The sequence below is a fragment of the Coregonus lavaretus genome, assembly GCF_964263955.1.
Source record: "Coregonus lavaretus genome assembly, chromosome: 4".
Lineage (NCBI taxonomy): Eukaryota > Metazoa > Chordata > Actinopteri > Salmoniformes > Salmonidae > Coregonus > Coregonus lavaretus.
This window is the reverse complement of record NC_139991.1, coordinates 18,376,508-18,391,334: the sequence shown is the minus strand read 5'-3', so window position 1 is coordinate 18,391,334 and position 14,827 is coordinate 18,376,508. Positions and strand designations below refer to the sequence as shown.

The 14,827-nt window shown below is 38.4% G+C and overlaps 3 protein-coding genes across 24 annotated transcripts in view; all 3 read right to left on the bottom strand.

The window, feature by feature from the left end:
- Positions 1 to 4,188: 4,188 nt before the first annotated feature.
- LOC311128106 (ras-related and estrogen-regulated growth inhibitor-like) lies at positions 4,189 to 6,273 on the bottom strand. Its single transcript, XM_084160078.1, has 4 exons — positions 6,086 to 6,273; positions 5,845 to 5,901; positions 5,604 to 5,677; positions 4,189 to 4,913 (listed from the first exon to the last, which is right to left on the bottom strand). The coding sequence occupies exons 1-4, from the start codon at positions 6,243 to 6,245 to the stop codon at positions 4,428 to 4,430; spliced, it is 777 nt and encodes a 258-aa protein (XP_084016204.1). The 5' UTR covers positions 6,246 to 6,273; the 3' UTR covers positions 4,189 to 4,427.
- A 996-nt stretch (positions 6,274 to 7,269) lies between these two features.
- Positions 7,270 to 11,206, bottom strand: LOC311127765 (large ribosomal subunit protein bL21m-like). Of its 2 annotated transcripts, none has more exons than XM_084159639.1 (8): positions 11,189 to 11,206; positions 10,555 to 10,656; positions 10,150 to 10,210; positions 9,878 to 9,966; positions 9,511 to 9,674; positions 9,141 to 9,193; positions 8,890 to 8,993; positions 7,270 to 8,163 (listed from the first exon to the last, which is right to left on the bottom strand). In XM_084159639.1, the coding sequence occupies exons 2-8, from the start codon at positions 10,649 to 10,651 to the stop codon at positions 8,099 to 8,101; spliced, it is 633 nt and encodes a 210-aa protein (XP_084015765.1). In that variant the 5' UTR covers positions 10,652 to 10,656; positions 11,189 to 11,206; the 3' UTR covers positions 7,270 to 8,098. The 2 variants fall into 2 exon arrangements, with proteins under 2 accessions (XP_084015765.1, XP_084015766.1); XM_084159640.1 differs by having other exon boundaries at positions 9,878 to 9,963; positions 11,189 to 11,204.
- A 1,209-nt stretch (positions 11,207 to 12,415) lies between these two features.
- Positions 12,416 to 14,827, bottom strand: part of LOC311128686 (CUGBP Elav-like family member 1) — a 47,446-nt gene continuing 45,034 nt past the window's right edge. For all 21 annotated transcript variants that reach the window (XM_084160916.1, XM_084160898.1, XM_084160917.1 and 18 more), the window contains one exon: positions 12,416 to 14,810. The gene's annotated coding sequence lies outside the window, so the exon portion shown is untranslated. The remainder of the gene's footprint in view (positions 14,811 to 14,827) is intronic.

The following is a 14,827-nucleotide window of genomic DNA, read 5'->3' as shown; positions in this document are numbered from 1 at the left end:
TGTAGGAAATTCTACTTGTCATCTGCTGCCATCTGGTGGATATCCCCTCCCAGTACTATCCAATTTGAGGTCCTACGGTTGAAGTCGGAGGTTTACATACACTTAGGTTGGAGTCAATAACACTTGTTTTTCAACCACTCCACATATTTCTTGTTAACAAACTATAGTTTTGGCAAGTCGGTTAGGACATCTACTTTGTGCATGACACAAGTAATTTTTCAAACAATTGTTTACAGACAGATTATTTCACTTAGAATTCACTGTATCACAATTCCAGTCGGTCAGAAGTTTACATACACTAAGTTGACTGTGCCTTTAAACAGCTTGGAAAATTCCAAAAAATGATGTCATGGCTTTAGAAGCTTCTGATAGGCTAATTGACATAATTTGAGTCAATTGGAGGTGTACCTGTGGATGTATTTCAAGGCCTACCTTCAAACTCAGTGCCTCTTTGCTTGACATCATGGGAAAATCAACAGAAATCAGCCAAGGCCTCAGAAAAAGAATTGTGGACCTCCACAAGTCTGGTTCATCCTTGGGAGCAATTTCTAAACGCCTGAAGGTACCAGGTTAATCTGTACAAAAAATAGTATGCAAGTATAAACACCATGGGCCCAGCGTCGTCCGGGTTTGGTCGGTGTAGGCCGTCATTGTAAATAAGAATTTGTTCTTAACTGACTTGCCTAGTTAAATAAAGGTAAAATAAAAAAATATATTTAAAAAAATACCGCTCAGGAAGGAGACGCGTTCTGTCTACTAGAGATGAACGTACTTTGGTGCGAAAAGTGCAAATAAATCCCAGAACAACAGCAAAGGACCTTGTGAAGATGCTGGAGGAAACATGTACAAAAGTATTAATATCCACAGTAAAACGAGTCCTATATCGACATAACCTGAAAGGCCACTCAGCAAGAAAGAAGCCACTGCTCCAAAACCGCCATAAAAAGCCAGACTACGGTTTACAACTGCACATGGGGACAAAGATCTTACTTTTTGGAGAAATGTCCTCTGGTCTGATGAAACAAAAATAGAACTGTTTGGCCATAATGACCATCGTTATGTTTGGAGGAAAAAGGGGGTGGCTTGCAAGCTGAAGAACATTATCCCAACCGTGAAGCACGGGGGTGGCAGCATCATGCTGTGGGGGTGCTTTGCTGCAGGAGGGACTGGTGCACTTCACAAAATAGATTGCATCATGAGGAAGGAAAATTATGTGGCTATATTGAAGCAACATCTCAAGACATCAGTCAGGAAGTTAAAGCTTGGTCGCAAATGGGTCTTCCAAATGGACAATGACCCCAAGCATACTTCCTAAGTTATGGCAAAATGGCTTAAGGACAACAAAGTCAAGATATTGGAGTGGCCATCACAAAGCCCTGACCTCAATCCTATAGAACATTTGTGGGCAGAACTGAAAAAGTGTGTGCGAGCAAGGAGGCCTACAAACCTGACTCAGTTACACCAGCTCTGTCAGGAGGAATGGGCCAAAATTCACCCAACTTATTGTGAGAAGCTTGTGGAAGGCTACCCGAAACGTTTGACCCAAGTTAAACAATTGAAAGGCAATGCTACCAAATACTAATTGAGTGTATGTAAACTTCTGACCCACTGGCAATGTGACAAAATAAATAAAAGCTGAAATAAATCATTCTTTCTACTATTATGCTGACATTTCACATTCCTAAAATAAAGTGGTGATCCTAACTAACCTAAAACAGGGAATTTTTACTAGGATTAAATGTCAGGAATTGTTAAAAACAGAGTTTAAGTGTATTTGGCTAAGGTGTATGTAAACTTCCGACTTCAACTGTAGTTGTGTCAAAAGACACCCGATAAAAATAAATGGATCTGAGCATCCAGACCGAGGTCTCATATGGATTTGCTGTTTATACGTTAGGGAAAAGATCAGATATGTATCAGATATTCCAAATAATTGGCAAAAGATCAGAATTCGGTTGCCTGTGTAAACACAGCCAAATTGTGCAAAAACAGCTCCCTGATTAAAATGTAAAATAGTGGGCCTCCCGAGTGATGCAGCGGTCTAAGGCACTGCATCGCAGTGTTGCGGCGTCACTACAGCCTGGGGTTCGATCCATGTTTCATCAGCTGAAATAAAAGATCCCAGAAATGTTCCATATGCACAAAAAGCTTTTCTCAAATGTTGTGCACAAATTTGTTTACATCCTTGTTAGTGAGCATTTGTACTTTGCCAAGATAGTCCATCCACCTGACAGGTGTGGCATATCAAGAAGCTGATTAAACAGCATAATCATTACACAGGTGCACCTTGTGCTGGTGACAATAAAAGGCCACTCTAAAATGTGCAGTTTTGTCACACAACACAATGCCACATATGTCTCAAGTTTAGAGGGAGTTTGTAATTGGCATGCTGACTGCAGGAATGTCCACCAGAGCTGTTGCCAGATAATCTAATTTTAATTTCTCTACCATAAGCCGCCTCCAATGTTGTTTGAGAGAATTTGGCAGTACGTCCAACCAGCCTCACAACCAAAGACCACGTGTAACCATGCCAACCCAGGACCTCCAAATCCGGCTTCTTCACCTGCGGGATCGTCTGAGACCAGCCACCTGGACAACTGATGACACGGTGGGTTTGCACAATTGAAGAATTTCTGCATAAACTGTCAGAAGCCGTCTAAGGGAAGCTCATCTGCGTGCTCGTCGTCCTCACCAGGGTCTTGACCTAACTGCAGTTCGGCATCGTAACCGACTTCAGTGGGCAAATGCTCACCTTTGATGAGCACTGGCACGCTGGTGAAGTGTACTCTTCACGAATGAATACCGGTTTCAACTGTACCGGGCAGATGGCAGACGTGTATGGCGTCGTGTGGGGGTGAGTGGTTTGCTGATGTCAACGTTGTGAACAGAGTGCCCCATGGTGGCGGTGGGGTTATGGTATGGGCAGGCATAAGCCATGGACAATGAACACTACTGCATTTTATCGATGGCAATTTGAATGCACAGAGATAACGTGACGAGATCCTGAGGTCCATTATCGTGCCATTCATCCGCCGCCTCCACCTCGTGTTTCAGCATGATAATGCACAGGCCCATGAGCAAGGATCTGTACACAATTCCTGGAAGCTGAAAATGTCCCAGTTCTTCCATGGCCTCATACTCACCAGACATGTCACCCATTGAGTATGTTTGGGATGCTCTGGATCGACGTGTACGACAGCGTGTTCCAGTTCCCGCCATTATCCAGCAACTTTGCACAGCCATTGAAGAGGAGTGGGACAACATTCCACAGGCCACAATCAACATCCTGATCAACTCTATGTGAAGGAGATGTGTCATGCTGCATGAGGCAAATGGTGGTCACACCAGATAATGACTGGTTTTCTGATCCACACCCCTACCTCTTTTTTTTAAGGTATCTGTGACCAACAGATGCATATCTGTATTCCCAGTCGTGAAATCCATAGATTAGGGCCTAATTTATTTATTTCAATTGACTGATTTCCTTATGTGAACTGTAACTCAGTAAAATCTGTGAAATTATTGCATGTTGCGTTTATATTTTTGTTCAATAGCACCAATAAGCTTTGTTTAGTCATCTCCTCCCACAACTATCCATCATTCCATGTGTATAAACATCACATTAGTAAAGCCAATATACAATACATTCCTTGCACCCCCACACATCAAAGCAACTATAGAAGCCTTTTCTATTGCAGGTGCCCCTAATCGTAAAGGCCCGTATCAGGTTTCCGAAAATTAATATTTTTTTTCTGCAGGATCCTTTTAAAGGCCCTTTTTACTCAAAAGCCCTAAACTGTGCTGCATGTATGAAGCCTCATATACTTTAGGAGTATATGGTTAACAGTAATATTTGATGGGGCCAATTTAAGTTCCCTGTTATTTGTTGTGTATATACAGTACCTCAGATAGTAGGCGTTGCTTGTGGCTTTCAAATAATATACTTAAACATAAACATCTAAGCAGGTAATGCTTTCTACTGCTTTAAAGATTACATCTTGAGGAAAGATCAAATACACCTGCCTCTTCTACTTTCAAAAATATCCTATATTAAGAACATCTGCAGAATGTTCATTTTAGTCATTTGATACCGCAACAAATAGTTACATTTTATTTCTAGATGTTTCTAGATATTTAATTTGTTGTTCATGTCTCATCAAAATACAAAACACAATTGTACTACTCTTATTACGCTTGATTTAAATATTGTCCCCACAAATGTTTATAGAATTACATTCTACAGTAATTGCTAGATCCATTTTCAGATCTAATGTGTCCAAGTCTCTTATCCAGGTGTCCAAGTGCATCACTTTCCATAGAGCACTAACACAGCTATTCTAGAGGCACGCTGCCAAAACAACATGTTTCATGTTTCCCCTGTGAATACCCAAATCACAGCCGCTGTTCAGAGCCCCAACCCATCCGGCTCAGTCAGGCAGGAAGTCCCTGAATGAGCTGAAGCTGAAGCTGCGGCCAGGGGTGCCAGGAGGATTGGAGTTGATCCTGGGGATCTTCTCCATCAGCTTGGAGACTGCTCTCCTGCGGTATGAGGCTGGGGAAGTGTCAAGTTGATGGATCACATCTCCATAAAGAACATTAAAGACGCCCGCTGTCTCTTCCCATCCGTCACGCACTGAAATCTCATGGAAGGGCAGTTTTAGGCCCCGTGACAGGCCCTCTCCATCCTCAGTGCTCACCATGCGGTCAAACTCAAGGTCCTTCTTGTTGGCCACAATAACTATGGGTGGAGGCTCAGGGCTGCACTTGCGGGCGCCTGAAGAGGAGTGGATGTGATTGACGAGGAAACAGAGGCGCATGACCTCGTCAAAGCTACACCTGTCTGTTACAGAGTACACAATGACAAATCCATCTCCCCACTTGATCTTCTCTTCGATTAGCAGGGCATCTTCCTCCTTACAAGAAATGTATATTTAGTTATAGAACTGCAACAACAACACAAAAATCATAGATCAATAAAATATCTGAGTATACAAAAGATTAGGAACACCTTCCTAATATTAAGTTGCCCTCAGAACAGCCTCAATTCGTCGGGGCATGGACTCTACAAGGTGTTGAAAGCATTCCACAGGGATGAAAGCGTTCCACAGTTGTGTCAAGTTGGCTGGATGTCCTTTGGGTGGTGGACCATTCTTGATACACACAGGAAAATGTTGAGCGTGAAAAACCCAGTAGCATTGAAGTTCTTGACACAAACAGGCGCGCCTGGCTCCTACCCCCGTACCCTGTTCAAAGGCACTTCAATATTTTGTCTTCCCATTCACCCTCTGAATGGCACACATACACAATCCATGTTTCAATTGTCTCAAGACTTTAAAATCCTTCTTTAACCTGTCTCCTCCCCTTCACCTACACTGATTGAAGTGGATTTAACAAGTGACATCAATAAGGGATCATAGCTTTCACCTGGATTCACCTGGTCAGTCTATGTCATGGAAAGAGCAGGTGTTCTTAATGTTTTGTATACTCAGTATATATGATTGAGTGGAACGCATTTGCATAAATAATTGTAGGCTATGTCAAAACAATTTAGATTGTTTCATAGGATGATTGTATAACTGTTAGGTTAAACCAAGCATGCTCACTTGTCCTGCTGTGTCCAGTATTTCAAAGTGCACCACATCACCACCAATAGACATTTCATGTCTGTATATGGTCTCTGCAGAAAGACATGACATTTGTTTGTCAAACTTGACAGAGTGATCCATATTTCTATTATATTCTAATTATTTATTAGTCCTTAATGCACTAGGCTACACTGAGTCATCACGCATGGCATGACATACGGGATTAAAATCGACGCAATCCCTCTCCCTCAATACCTACCGAGTGTTGGGTCATACTCGCCAATGAATCTTCTAGTGATAAATCGCACAGCCATTGCTGTAAAATACGAAATTAAATATGAGTTTGATTAAACTACTTTTGATAGCCATTACACGTGTGAAACTGAAACAAGTCTGGAACTAGAGCGCAAATCAGGATAGTCTGATGATAACACATAACCTATGCTATAATAATTTCTACATCAATTATTGTTTCTATGCAAAAGTGTTTCTGCGCTTACCAGTTTTGCCAACAGCCGCTTGGCCCAGTATCACTATTCTGACGGTTCTCGAAGACAAACTGCCTGTCCTTTTCAAAGTTCTTGATAGACCAAAATGGGTGGACATGGTTTCTTTATCCATTTGGATGTTGTTAATTAAATTAGTCATCAAATTCAACATTCAAAAACATTTTTTTTTAAAGTTTCCAATTCATATTCGATGCGTTCCCAGAGCTGTAAGAGATTGTACCAGCACCCGAACTAGTGAATAGCAACATGGACTCAGGGGTAGACGTAACATAGTAAACTAAAGTAAATAAAATACGGAACACTCAAATTAATATGAAATGTAATGTTTGGTACAGTATGTATTAATTTGTGGATGACCATTATCCATTACGTATTACAATTCATATGGTTAGGTTAAGTGGTTAAGGTTAGCTTACATACTAAGTAGTTGGAAAGTTGCTAAAAATTTGTAAGTAGTTGCAAAGTAGCTAATTAGCTAAAATGCGAGTTGCTTGTGATGACATTCGAACACGCAACCTTTGGGTTACTAGATGTTCGCGTTATACGCACATCCATCCACCATGACCAATCACCCTCAAAAGAGAGTAACATTCTGTCTTATGTAACCATATCAAACGCAACATATCATACTAATTTGATGGTGTTTTAATAGAACCGACCTCAGTCCTCTTTAAAGTGAACTCTGGGTAAAAAATAGCAAAATAACTCAGTTCTCTTTATATTCACACTGCCCTTGCCTTTGAATGAGGACTCAACTATTTTGCCAGTTCACTTCACCTATTTTGTGGACCGAGTCCTCTTTGCATGCACATTGATATGTTTAGAAAGGAACCAAAATGTTTTTCCAACATGCACTCTGGGTTTTTACAAAGTCCAGGACAAGCCATTTAACCAGAATCTGTTATTGGACAGCTAGACATACCTACTTACATTTTGGAAGCTAATAGATTGCAATTAGTTCAAATATGAGACTTGATTTGATTGGTAACAGAATACATAGTAATAGAATAACTGCAGAATAAATAATGCTGTCATTGAAATTTGTACACCCAAGGTAGGCTACTGCCCCTTTAAGAGCTAGAATAAATTGCATACCCTATGTTGTGATTCTCACCAAATATGTTGTCTTCTCACACTATTCAAACCCCACAATAATTAAACAGTTTATGAAGCTCTCAGCCTATAGATCACATTTTTTTATTTATTATGATTACTTGTTTGCAATATTTTTGCAAACAAATAATCTAAAAATAAAAACTCTTTGACAATCGCTAATCAATATCCAAAAACAGGACACATTTTCTTCCACGAACCTGCACATCATCATCTTCTCTCTTTTGTGGCACCAATCTGAGGGTTTATGGCAGGAGAAACGGTGTTGCAGTAGTCTAGTGTGTGGTGCAGGAATAATGAAAAGCGAACTTAGGGAGCCTTGCATTCACATTGTCCTAAAAAAGGGAACCAGACCGCGGAATTAAAGCGAGATGGTCTGTTTGGTTCGGGGGCTCTTTTGAGGGGTCTGAGTTCTTTTGGAGTGTTCACACTGCACAAAAAATAAAGCGAACCACACTGAGTTCACAAAAATTGGCTGAAGGGGACCAAGTGTCCCAGATTTTCACTTACTATTGTATGTCTAGTCTATGAGACCAGGCTGGAATACCTCAAGTTTCCCTTGACTGTCTTCAAGCTAGGTTTCTCCACTCTGCAACATGATTTCATAGGTGTCCTATGGCTATTTGTCATTTAGGTGAGAACCTGTGCCTGGATTTCACCAATTTCATAACAGATTCATAAACAATTGCTTTAATTGTACTCATATAGCACATCTAAAAAAAATAAAAATAAAAACATCTGATTACATAAAAAAAGTACATTTACAAAGATTCACTTGAAAGATACCAAATGTTGTCCATAAACACATTTTCCCATTATATTTTCATACTGAGCAATTTCAGTGGCACATTCACTGGCCAAAACGTTATTTACATTTCAAAATATATAGCATCATGTCAATCTGGGAGCAACTTCAATTGTGTTGATCCGAAGCACTGTCTGTGGTTGCACAATAACTGAAAAAGGAAAAGACAATAGTTAGTCTTGCAGCAGCCACACTTACAGGGCATTATTCTGAAAAACACACTGTCAGGTTATTCATATTGCTTTTACAGAATTTACTTTAGAGGATGAATATAATTTAGAATGTTTGAACATTTAATTAATGAAAAATGCTATTATAATGCAAGGACTCAAGTGTGCCTCTCTTTTTTGTTGTGATATCCTGGGGAATTTCCTCTCTCTGGAGAGATTTCATGTTCCTGTTTACTCCAAGAAAACAACATCAAATTATACTTGACCAGTAACTGGCATGTGTGGACAGAGAAATCTAGGTCATTCATTGAATCTAAAAAGAGAATCTTAGAAATGATGATCCAGTGATCCCCCAACTATGTATCCCTTAATTAAAACGTGTGTAGTGTACCCCATTCATACAGTGGTTTCCCACTTTCCTTTTCTTCTAGCTACCTTGGAATGTGTCACTTTCCCACACTAAAACTCTTGCAGATTTTAGACATTTGTTCATGCTGACAATTCTCCCAGGGAAATTATATTTGACATTTACATGAGAGTATTGTTGTTTAGATAAAAAAAAATAAAATACATGTCATAGGAATATTAAGGAAATAAAGGAATAGTGTTGTTGCTAGCTTTGATTTGTACACTACACAGTTTCAGAGATTATTTTAACCTCATTGCTTAAATATCAAGAAAAACATTAAACAAGTTTTAAAACATACTTCTTTTCTTCTGGTATCTGTGTCTTTTCCAGAACCGCATATGAACTTTTGGCCAGGATTCAGTCTTCTCAATGACAGTTGCCTCTACTCTGACCAAATCACAACTACATGTGAAAAGAAGAGGGGAAATGGCTGTTAGAATATACAGCTCCAATTTTGTCATATTTCTACACCTTAATGTATACATTCAAAACCCAAACATGCATAATTCCCCCCCCCCAGTTGAGATGATATAGAACTAGAAAACTTACCCGAGTAGGGGCCTCCCAATCAGTGTGAACTCTTCTCCACCAACCAGCAGCACCTATTAGATGAAAGTATTTTGTCCATAAATAAAAGTGTAGCCTATAACACTACACTTGATGCTAGGGTCTACCAACATTGCAGTTAACAGACTTATTTGTGTGCCAAAAATAGGGCGAGCAAAAATATATGTTATATTTGAGAACTGTAAGTTAGTAATATCCATAAAATAATTTACAGATGTTTGGGTTGACAATGACAGCTATGGAGTTGGTAAGAGCATAAAAAGATCTGGGACCAGGCTATAAAGATATGGCAAGTGTGGAAAATGTGTCCTTTCCAAATAGTAATAACACAAAGAATATAAAGCACACAGACCTTCTCAAGAGTAATCCGGTCACCACATTCAGCACCAATGTGGTTTTCAATTAAGATCAGGTCTTCATTTGTCACTTTCCACTGTCGACTTGCAAAATGGACAACTGCAAAAAGTCTTCCATAGTCTTCCTTTGCAAGAAGAGTGTTCACATTTTCTACAACCACTGAAAGGCAATGGGAGAGTGATCGTTCAGACACAGTAAATTACAAAAACACTGAATCTAAAGATTGATTTAGCCCTAGGCTGATATTTTATGTCCATCTTCCACTCCAAAATAGGCCGGTATTAAAATGTTTTAGAGGACAATTATTTCTCGTAAATAGTCTTTGATGTGTGTTTAATGTAGGTATTGCTTTATCAAAACACCTTTGTGCTGCCTCTCCTTTTCTTCAGGGGTGATATAGGACACTTCTGGCCACAAGGGTCTGGATAAGGACGTCTGTGGTACATAACTGCTGGGGAACATGAGCCGAAATTGCGTTATTTTGATTCCATCATATTTTGTGTGGGTGAAGGCGTTCTCTTTAAATGACTTGAGATCAGACATCACACAGTAAGAATTGTAATCTAGAATCAATATGGAGAATGAAGTAATACGTAATAATTGAACATTATGAAGTTGAGTGGATATACTGTACCTTGATGGTAATTTGATGCTCTGAGAACTTTGGTGACGTGCTAGGGCAGGACACAGAAGTCCTGAATGACAGATTCTTCAGTTAGTTTTTTCCCTCAGGGAGATTGATCCTATTCATTCAGTTTGAAATACATGCTTGTTGTGTAACTATTCACTGGCTATAAATTATTTACACACCAAGATGATGCTCAATACATTAAATTGCGACCAATATTATACAGATGAGACGCATTAATGAAAGCTGCTGTTTTGCCTTTGGATTTCAACACAACAGACTCATCAAGCTTGTCAGATGTAACCTAACCGGCTAATGGTTAGCTAATGTGCAAACTTAGCTGTCTCTATTCCAGATATAATCAATTGCACGAACAATTTCACCAGTTTAGATTTGTCGACAACAACCTACCCATTTCATTAAGAACAGGAATCTTAACATGATGTGCTTGTAATCTCCAACACGTTCTCAGCATCTCCAGATATCCATTCCTGAAAGTCAGCGCCATCTTGCCTGTGAATGTTAGGTGTTACAGTCATTACATTCCCCGGATTGCTGTCAAGTAAAATAAGTTCCTATTAAAAATTGTTGCCATTAGGAAATTAAAGATACACTATACAGATATGGCTCCGCCATTTCCTGGTTGCTAAAATTCAAATAGTTCGCCTAATTTCATGTTATGTGACAAAACAAGCAAGTATAGTGTAGAGATTTATTGTACCATCTAAACCGCTGTGAAATATATTTTCCATAACCAAAAATATTGTATTTTCAGCTGTTTGAAGCTGGTGTACAAAACTGAAACTAAAAGACAAAAAACACAATTTAAGAATAGGAAGCATATAAATAGCGCACATAGAACATATCTACCGCTTCAATGAGATCTATAATGCACATTTCTATGTGAATTTGGTTGGTCGCCCAAAAAATTACATAATGCGGCTTTAAGACCCAACATTTCACAAGTTTTTTAATACATTTAATACATCAATGCAGTGTAAGGCAGACATATGTGTGAATGAATTAGAAATATGCTGCCACATACCTAAAGAATAACATATATAATTAATAATCTTAGATTGTCAAAGATGCCAGCCACTCAAGTCATATAGTCCTCTCTGCTACCGCACAAGTCTGGAACCAACAGGACCCTGAACAGTTTCTACCACCAAGCTATAAGAAGGTTAAATAGTTAACCAATAGCTACCTGGAATATCTGCATTGACCCTTTTTGCACTAATCTCTTTTGACATTACATAAACTGCTGTTATGGTCTTGCACATTGACTCGTTACTGGTACACCGTGTATATAGCGAAGTATCATTAATTTTTTCCAATTTTTTCTACAATTTCGATTTTTCTTTCAGTGTTGGGAAGGTCCTGTAAGCATTTCACTGTTAGTCTACCCCGGTTGTTTACGAAGCATGTGACAAACATTTGATTTGATAAGGCATACTTTTTATTCGAAAATAAATACATAAAAAACTATATTTTTGTAGATTCCCATGCAGACTTTTCCAAGCCGCTCAACACTTTGGCAAAAGCAAACAGAATAGTGTCTGTAGACACCTCTGTGGCAAAGAAACAGCTCAATTTTTTTTAGGGAGGTGTACCAGTAGGTCAAATAATGAGAATGTCACAGTGGGGTGCCAAAACACAGTTTAAATATTACTGTATTGAATTACCATTTCCTTGTCAAGATTGTGTGATCTCTTTTTTATATGCATTGGCAGAGATATTTATAATAACTAACAGAAGCAGACTACAGTGCTGCAACCTTTGAAATGCCTGTCCTTAGTCTTCGTTTTGCTCGCTCCAACCTGTCCCTTAACTTTTTGTATTGGTGAGAAAGACAAACACGTCTGGTCATTTTCAGTGCCAGAGCCCATGCTTCCCAAATGGTCTAGCCTTGCGTGTTAGGCCTCTCTCTAGGTTGTCTAACGGTAATCATCATGGAGGCCATAATCATGCAATGTAGGGCCTAAGTAGAAAAGGCTTCCTGCTTTTACAAATTGCAGTAAATCAAGATACCAGGTGGTGTCCTCATGTAAAGAATGTAGCTAAACTTGGAGTTGAGGCATGACAGGCTCTCATCAGGGATCTGTCAAATGTGATGCAGCGGTGTTCCCCTACCATGAAATGTACTTTGACGCAACCAAAAATATGTTCTGGAAATTTACGTTTTCTAGTTGACTTACATATTTTAACACATTATGCCTTCATATTTCCTTCAGAGTAAAGGGCAAATAGTCAGAAACAGACAATTGTAATATGAATCTTTAAACATTTTAATTGTACATAAACAAACCAACCAACCAAATAGGGATCACAATTTTGGCTCACAAAACAACTGCTTATTGAGTGTGCACTTAGCTTCACGCCTGTGGAGACAAAGTGTTATCCTTAATCAAAAACATTTAAGACAATATCGAACTGAAATTATTAAAAAAGCAACTGTTTAGGCCATCTTATAAATTCAGCAATGTCTATGCCTCACAGCAAAATCACAACATTTAAAAACAAAACAAAAATATATAGAAAGAAAAGCTTTTAATTGAATTCAACTAAAAGGCGACTTCACAGAATTGCATTTTTTAATCAATGAATATTACAGCTGTACAGACTAAGGTTTGGTCATGTGGCAACTAAGCTCTACATGGTTTAACATTTTTGAATTTCAATGTCACATTGTGAAATATAACTTTGTTCTAGTAGAAAAGGCAAAAACTGTACAAACCAAATGTTAAATACAAATCAGTCACTTTGTACCAATAATAATGCTAAACATATCCAACAGGTTTCTTTTTTAGGATCACATTTAAACTCAGACCTAGCAGCTGACAAACCTGGAAATACAATCTGTCACATAATAATATTACAGTTAAATGAGCCCAGTCAATCCAAATACAATTTGTCTGTATTTTTTCTGCAGGTCAATTAATTTAAGGAGATTCCATCCAACACATTTTTGTTGAACAATGGTAGATCAATAACCCAGAGAAGTGGTTTTTAATGTTGAAAATAATTAAAGGGTAGTTCTGAGTACAGAACATGTGACACTTCTACGATGTGGGAAGCAGTTTCATTTCAAAAACCAACCTTGATTCGAGAAGAGGGCCCTGACATTAAACATCAGGGATGGAGCCATTTTTTAACTACTGCAAAGACAATGGTTTGTATACATGTGGACCACTGAAATGATGACAGTAGAAGGGATTCATATTGCCCAAGTAAAGCAAATTGATGAGGTTAATGCACAACGACACACACTTAACATGCCAAAAGTTATCAGACAAAATCAGAAGGTCAGATAAAGCATCACTTCACATGCTACAGACTGCAATACAACTATATTAAAGACAAGGTATGCTAATAAAACCTGTGCTCTCTGGGAGTAAAATGCAAAATTTAATCAGGACCTGCATGAAAAGGTAGTGTTTAGCTTTTATTATGAGACACAAAAATAATACCTGAAAACACTCCCAACCCAACAGAATTAATCCCAAAGTGTCTACAAATAAGCCTTTAAGGGCACATGCTTTATAACCTGGTTTTAACGCGAGATCTTTGATTTTGTTGTGTGATCTAGTTTGGGGACTACTTGTACTACAGAAAAATCCAAATAATTCCAACACCTAAGTCCCAATATAAAATAGGGGTCTCTAAAATCAGTCTAAACACACACACACACGAAAACCTATGAGGTACAACCCACCACATCAACATTGAAAAATAAACCAACCCCTACTTTTGTAACTTCAGAGGGTAACGTGTAAGAGATAAATGTGACCAACAGCATCGTTTGACACTAGTTTATTCATATATTTTTTTATTCTATAAACAAAACTCAAATCACATTTTGCTGAGGATTTCAGTGCAGTTACAAAAAACGTGCTCACTAAATATATATTTAACTGCGAAAAGAAACTCAATTCTGCTCATTTTGTATATTTTATTATTCAGACTAAGGATGATTTCCACACAAAAGGAAATGAAAACATTATGTGCCTGTGATGACTTCACACACTGAAAGACAAAAACGGTGATTCAAGTGTATATCGTTGTCACTCAATAGAAACTCCCAAAAAATTACCATCATGCCAACTAACCTAGCACAAAATTACAAAGTCATCCCCAGTTTAGCAAAATGTGACCAAAGATATCCTAAAAAAAGTTTAGAACTTACAAGAGAATAAACACCCACACGCAAAAGTAGTTTCTATAAATTGATTGGTTGCTTTCAGACACAAAACAAAACGTAGTGTGGGGGCGCTAGGAAGACCGCTCAAAACATAATGGAAAAAATAAATGAATTTACTATCAAGGTAAAATTAAACAAAACAAAATAAACAGATTTGGAAAAAGCTAGTGGTTATGTCAGTAAGTTCTAGAAAAATAGATTATCTTTTTTGCTTGTAACAATACTCATGTAGCTTTATACATTTATTTTCTTGGCAGTCTTTCTAGCGCACCCTATTGGCAGCACAAAGGACAAAAGAGAAACACAGAACAAACAAAAACATTTTCCAATAAACGACAAAAGCTAACAAAAAGGTCAAATGGTGAACATTTCAAGCGTCAGAGAAGTGCAGAGGACACTGGACGATGAACTTTTGACGTCACATCAACATGCTAGGCAAACGATGAACAAACGGGCACGAAGATATCTAGAATAAAACAAAAC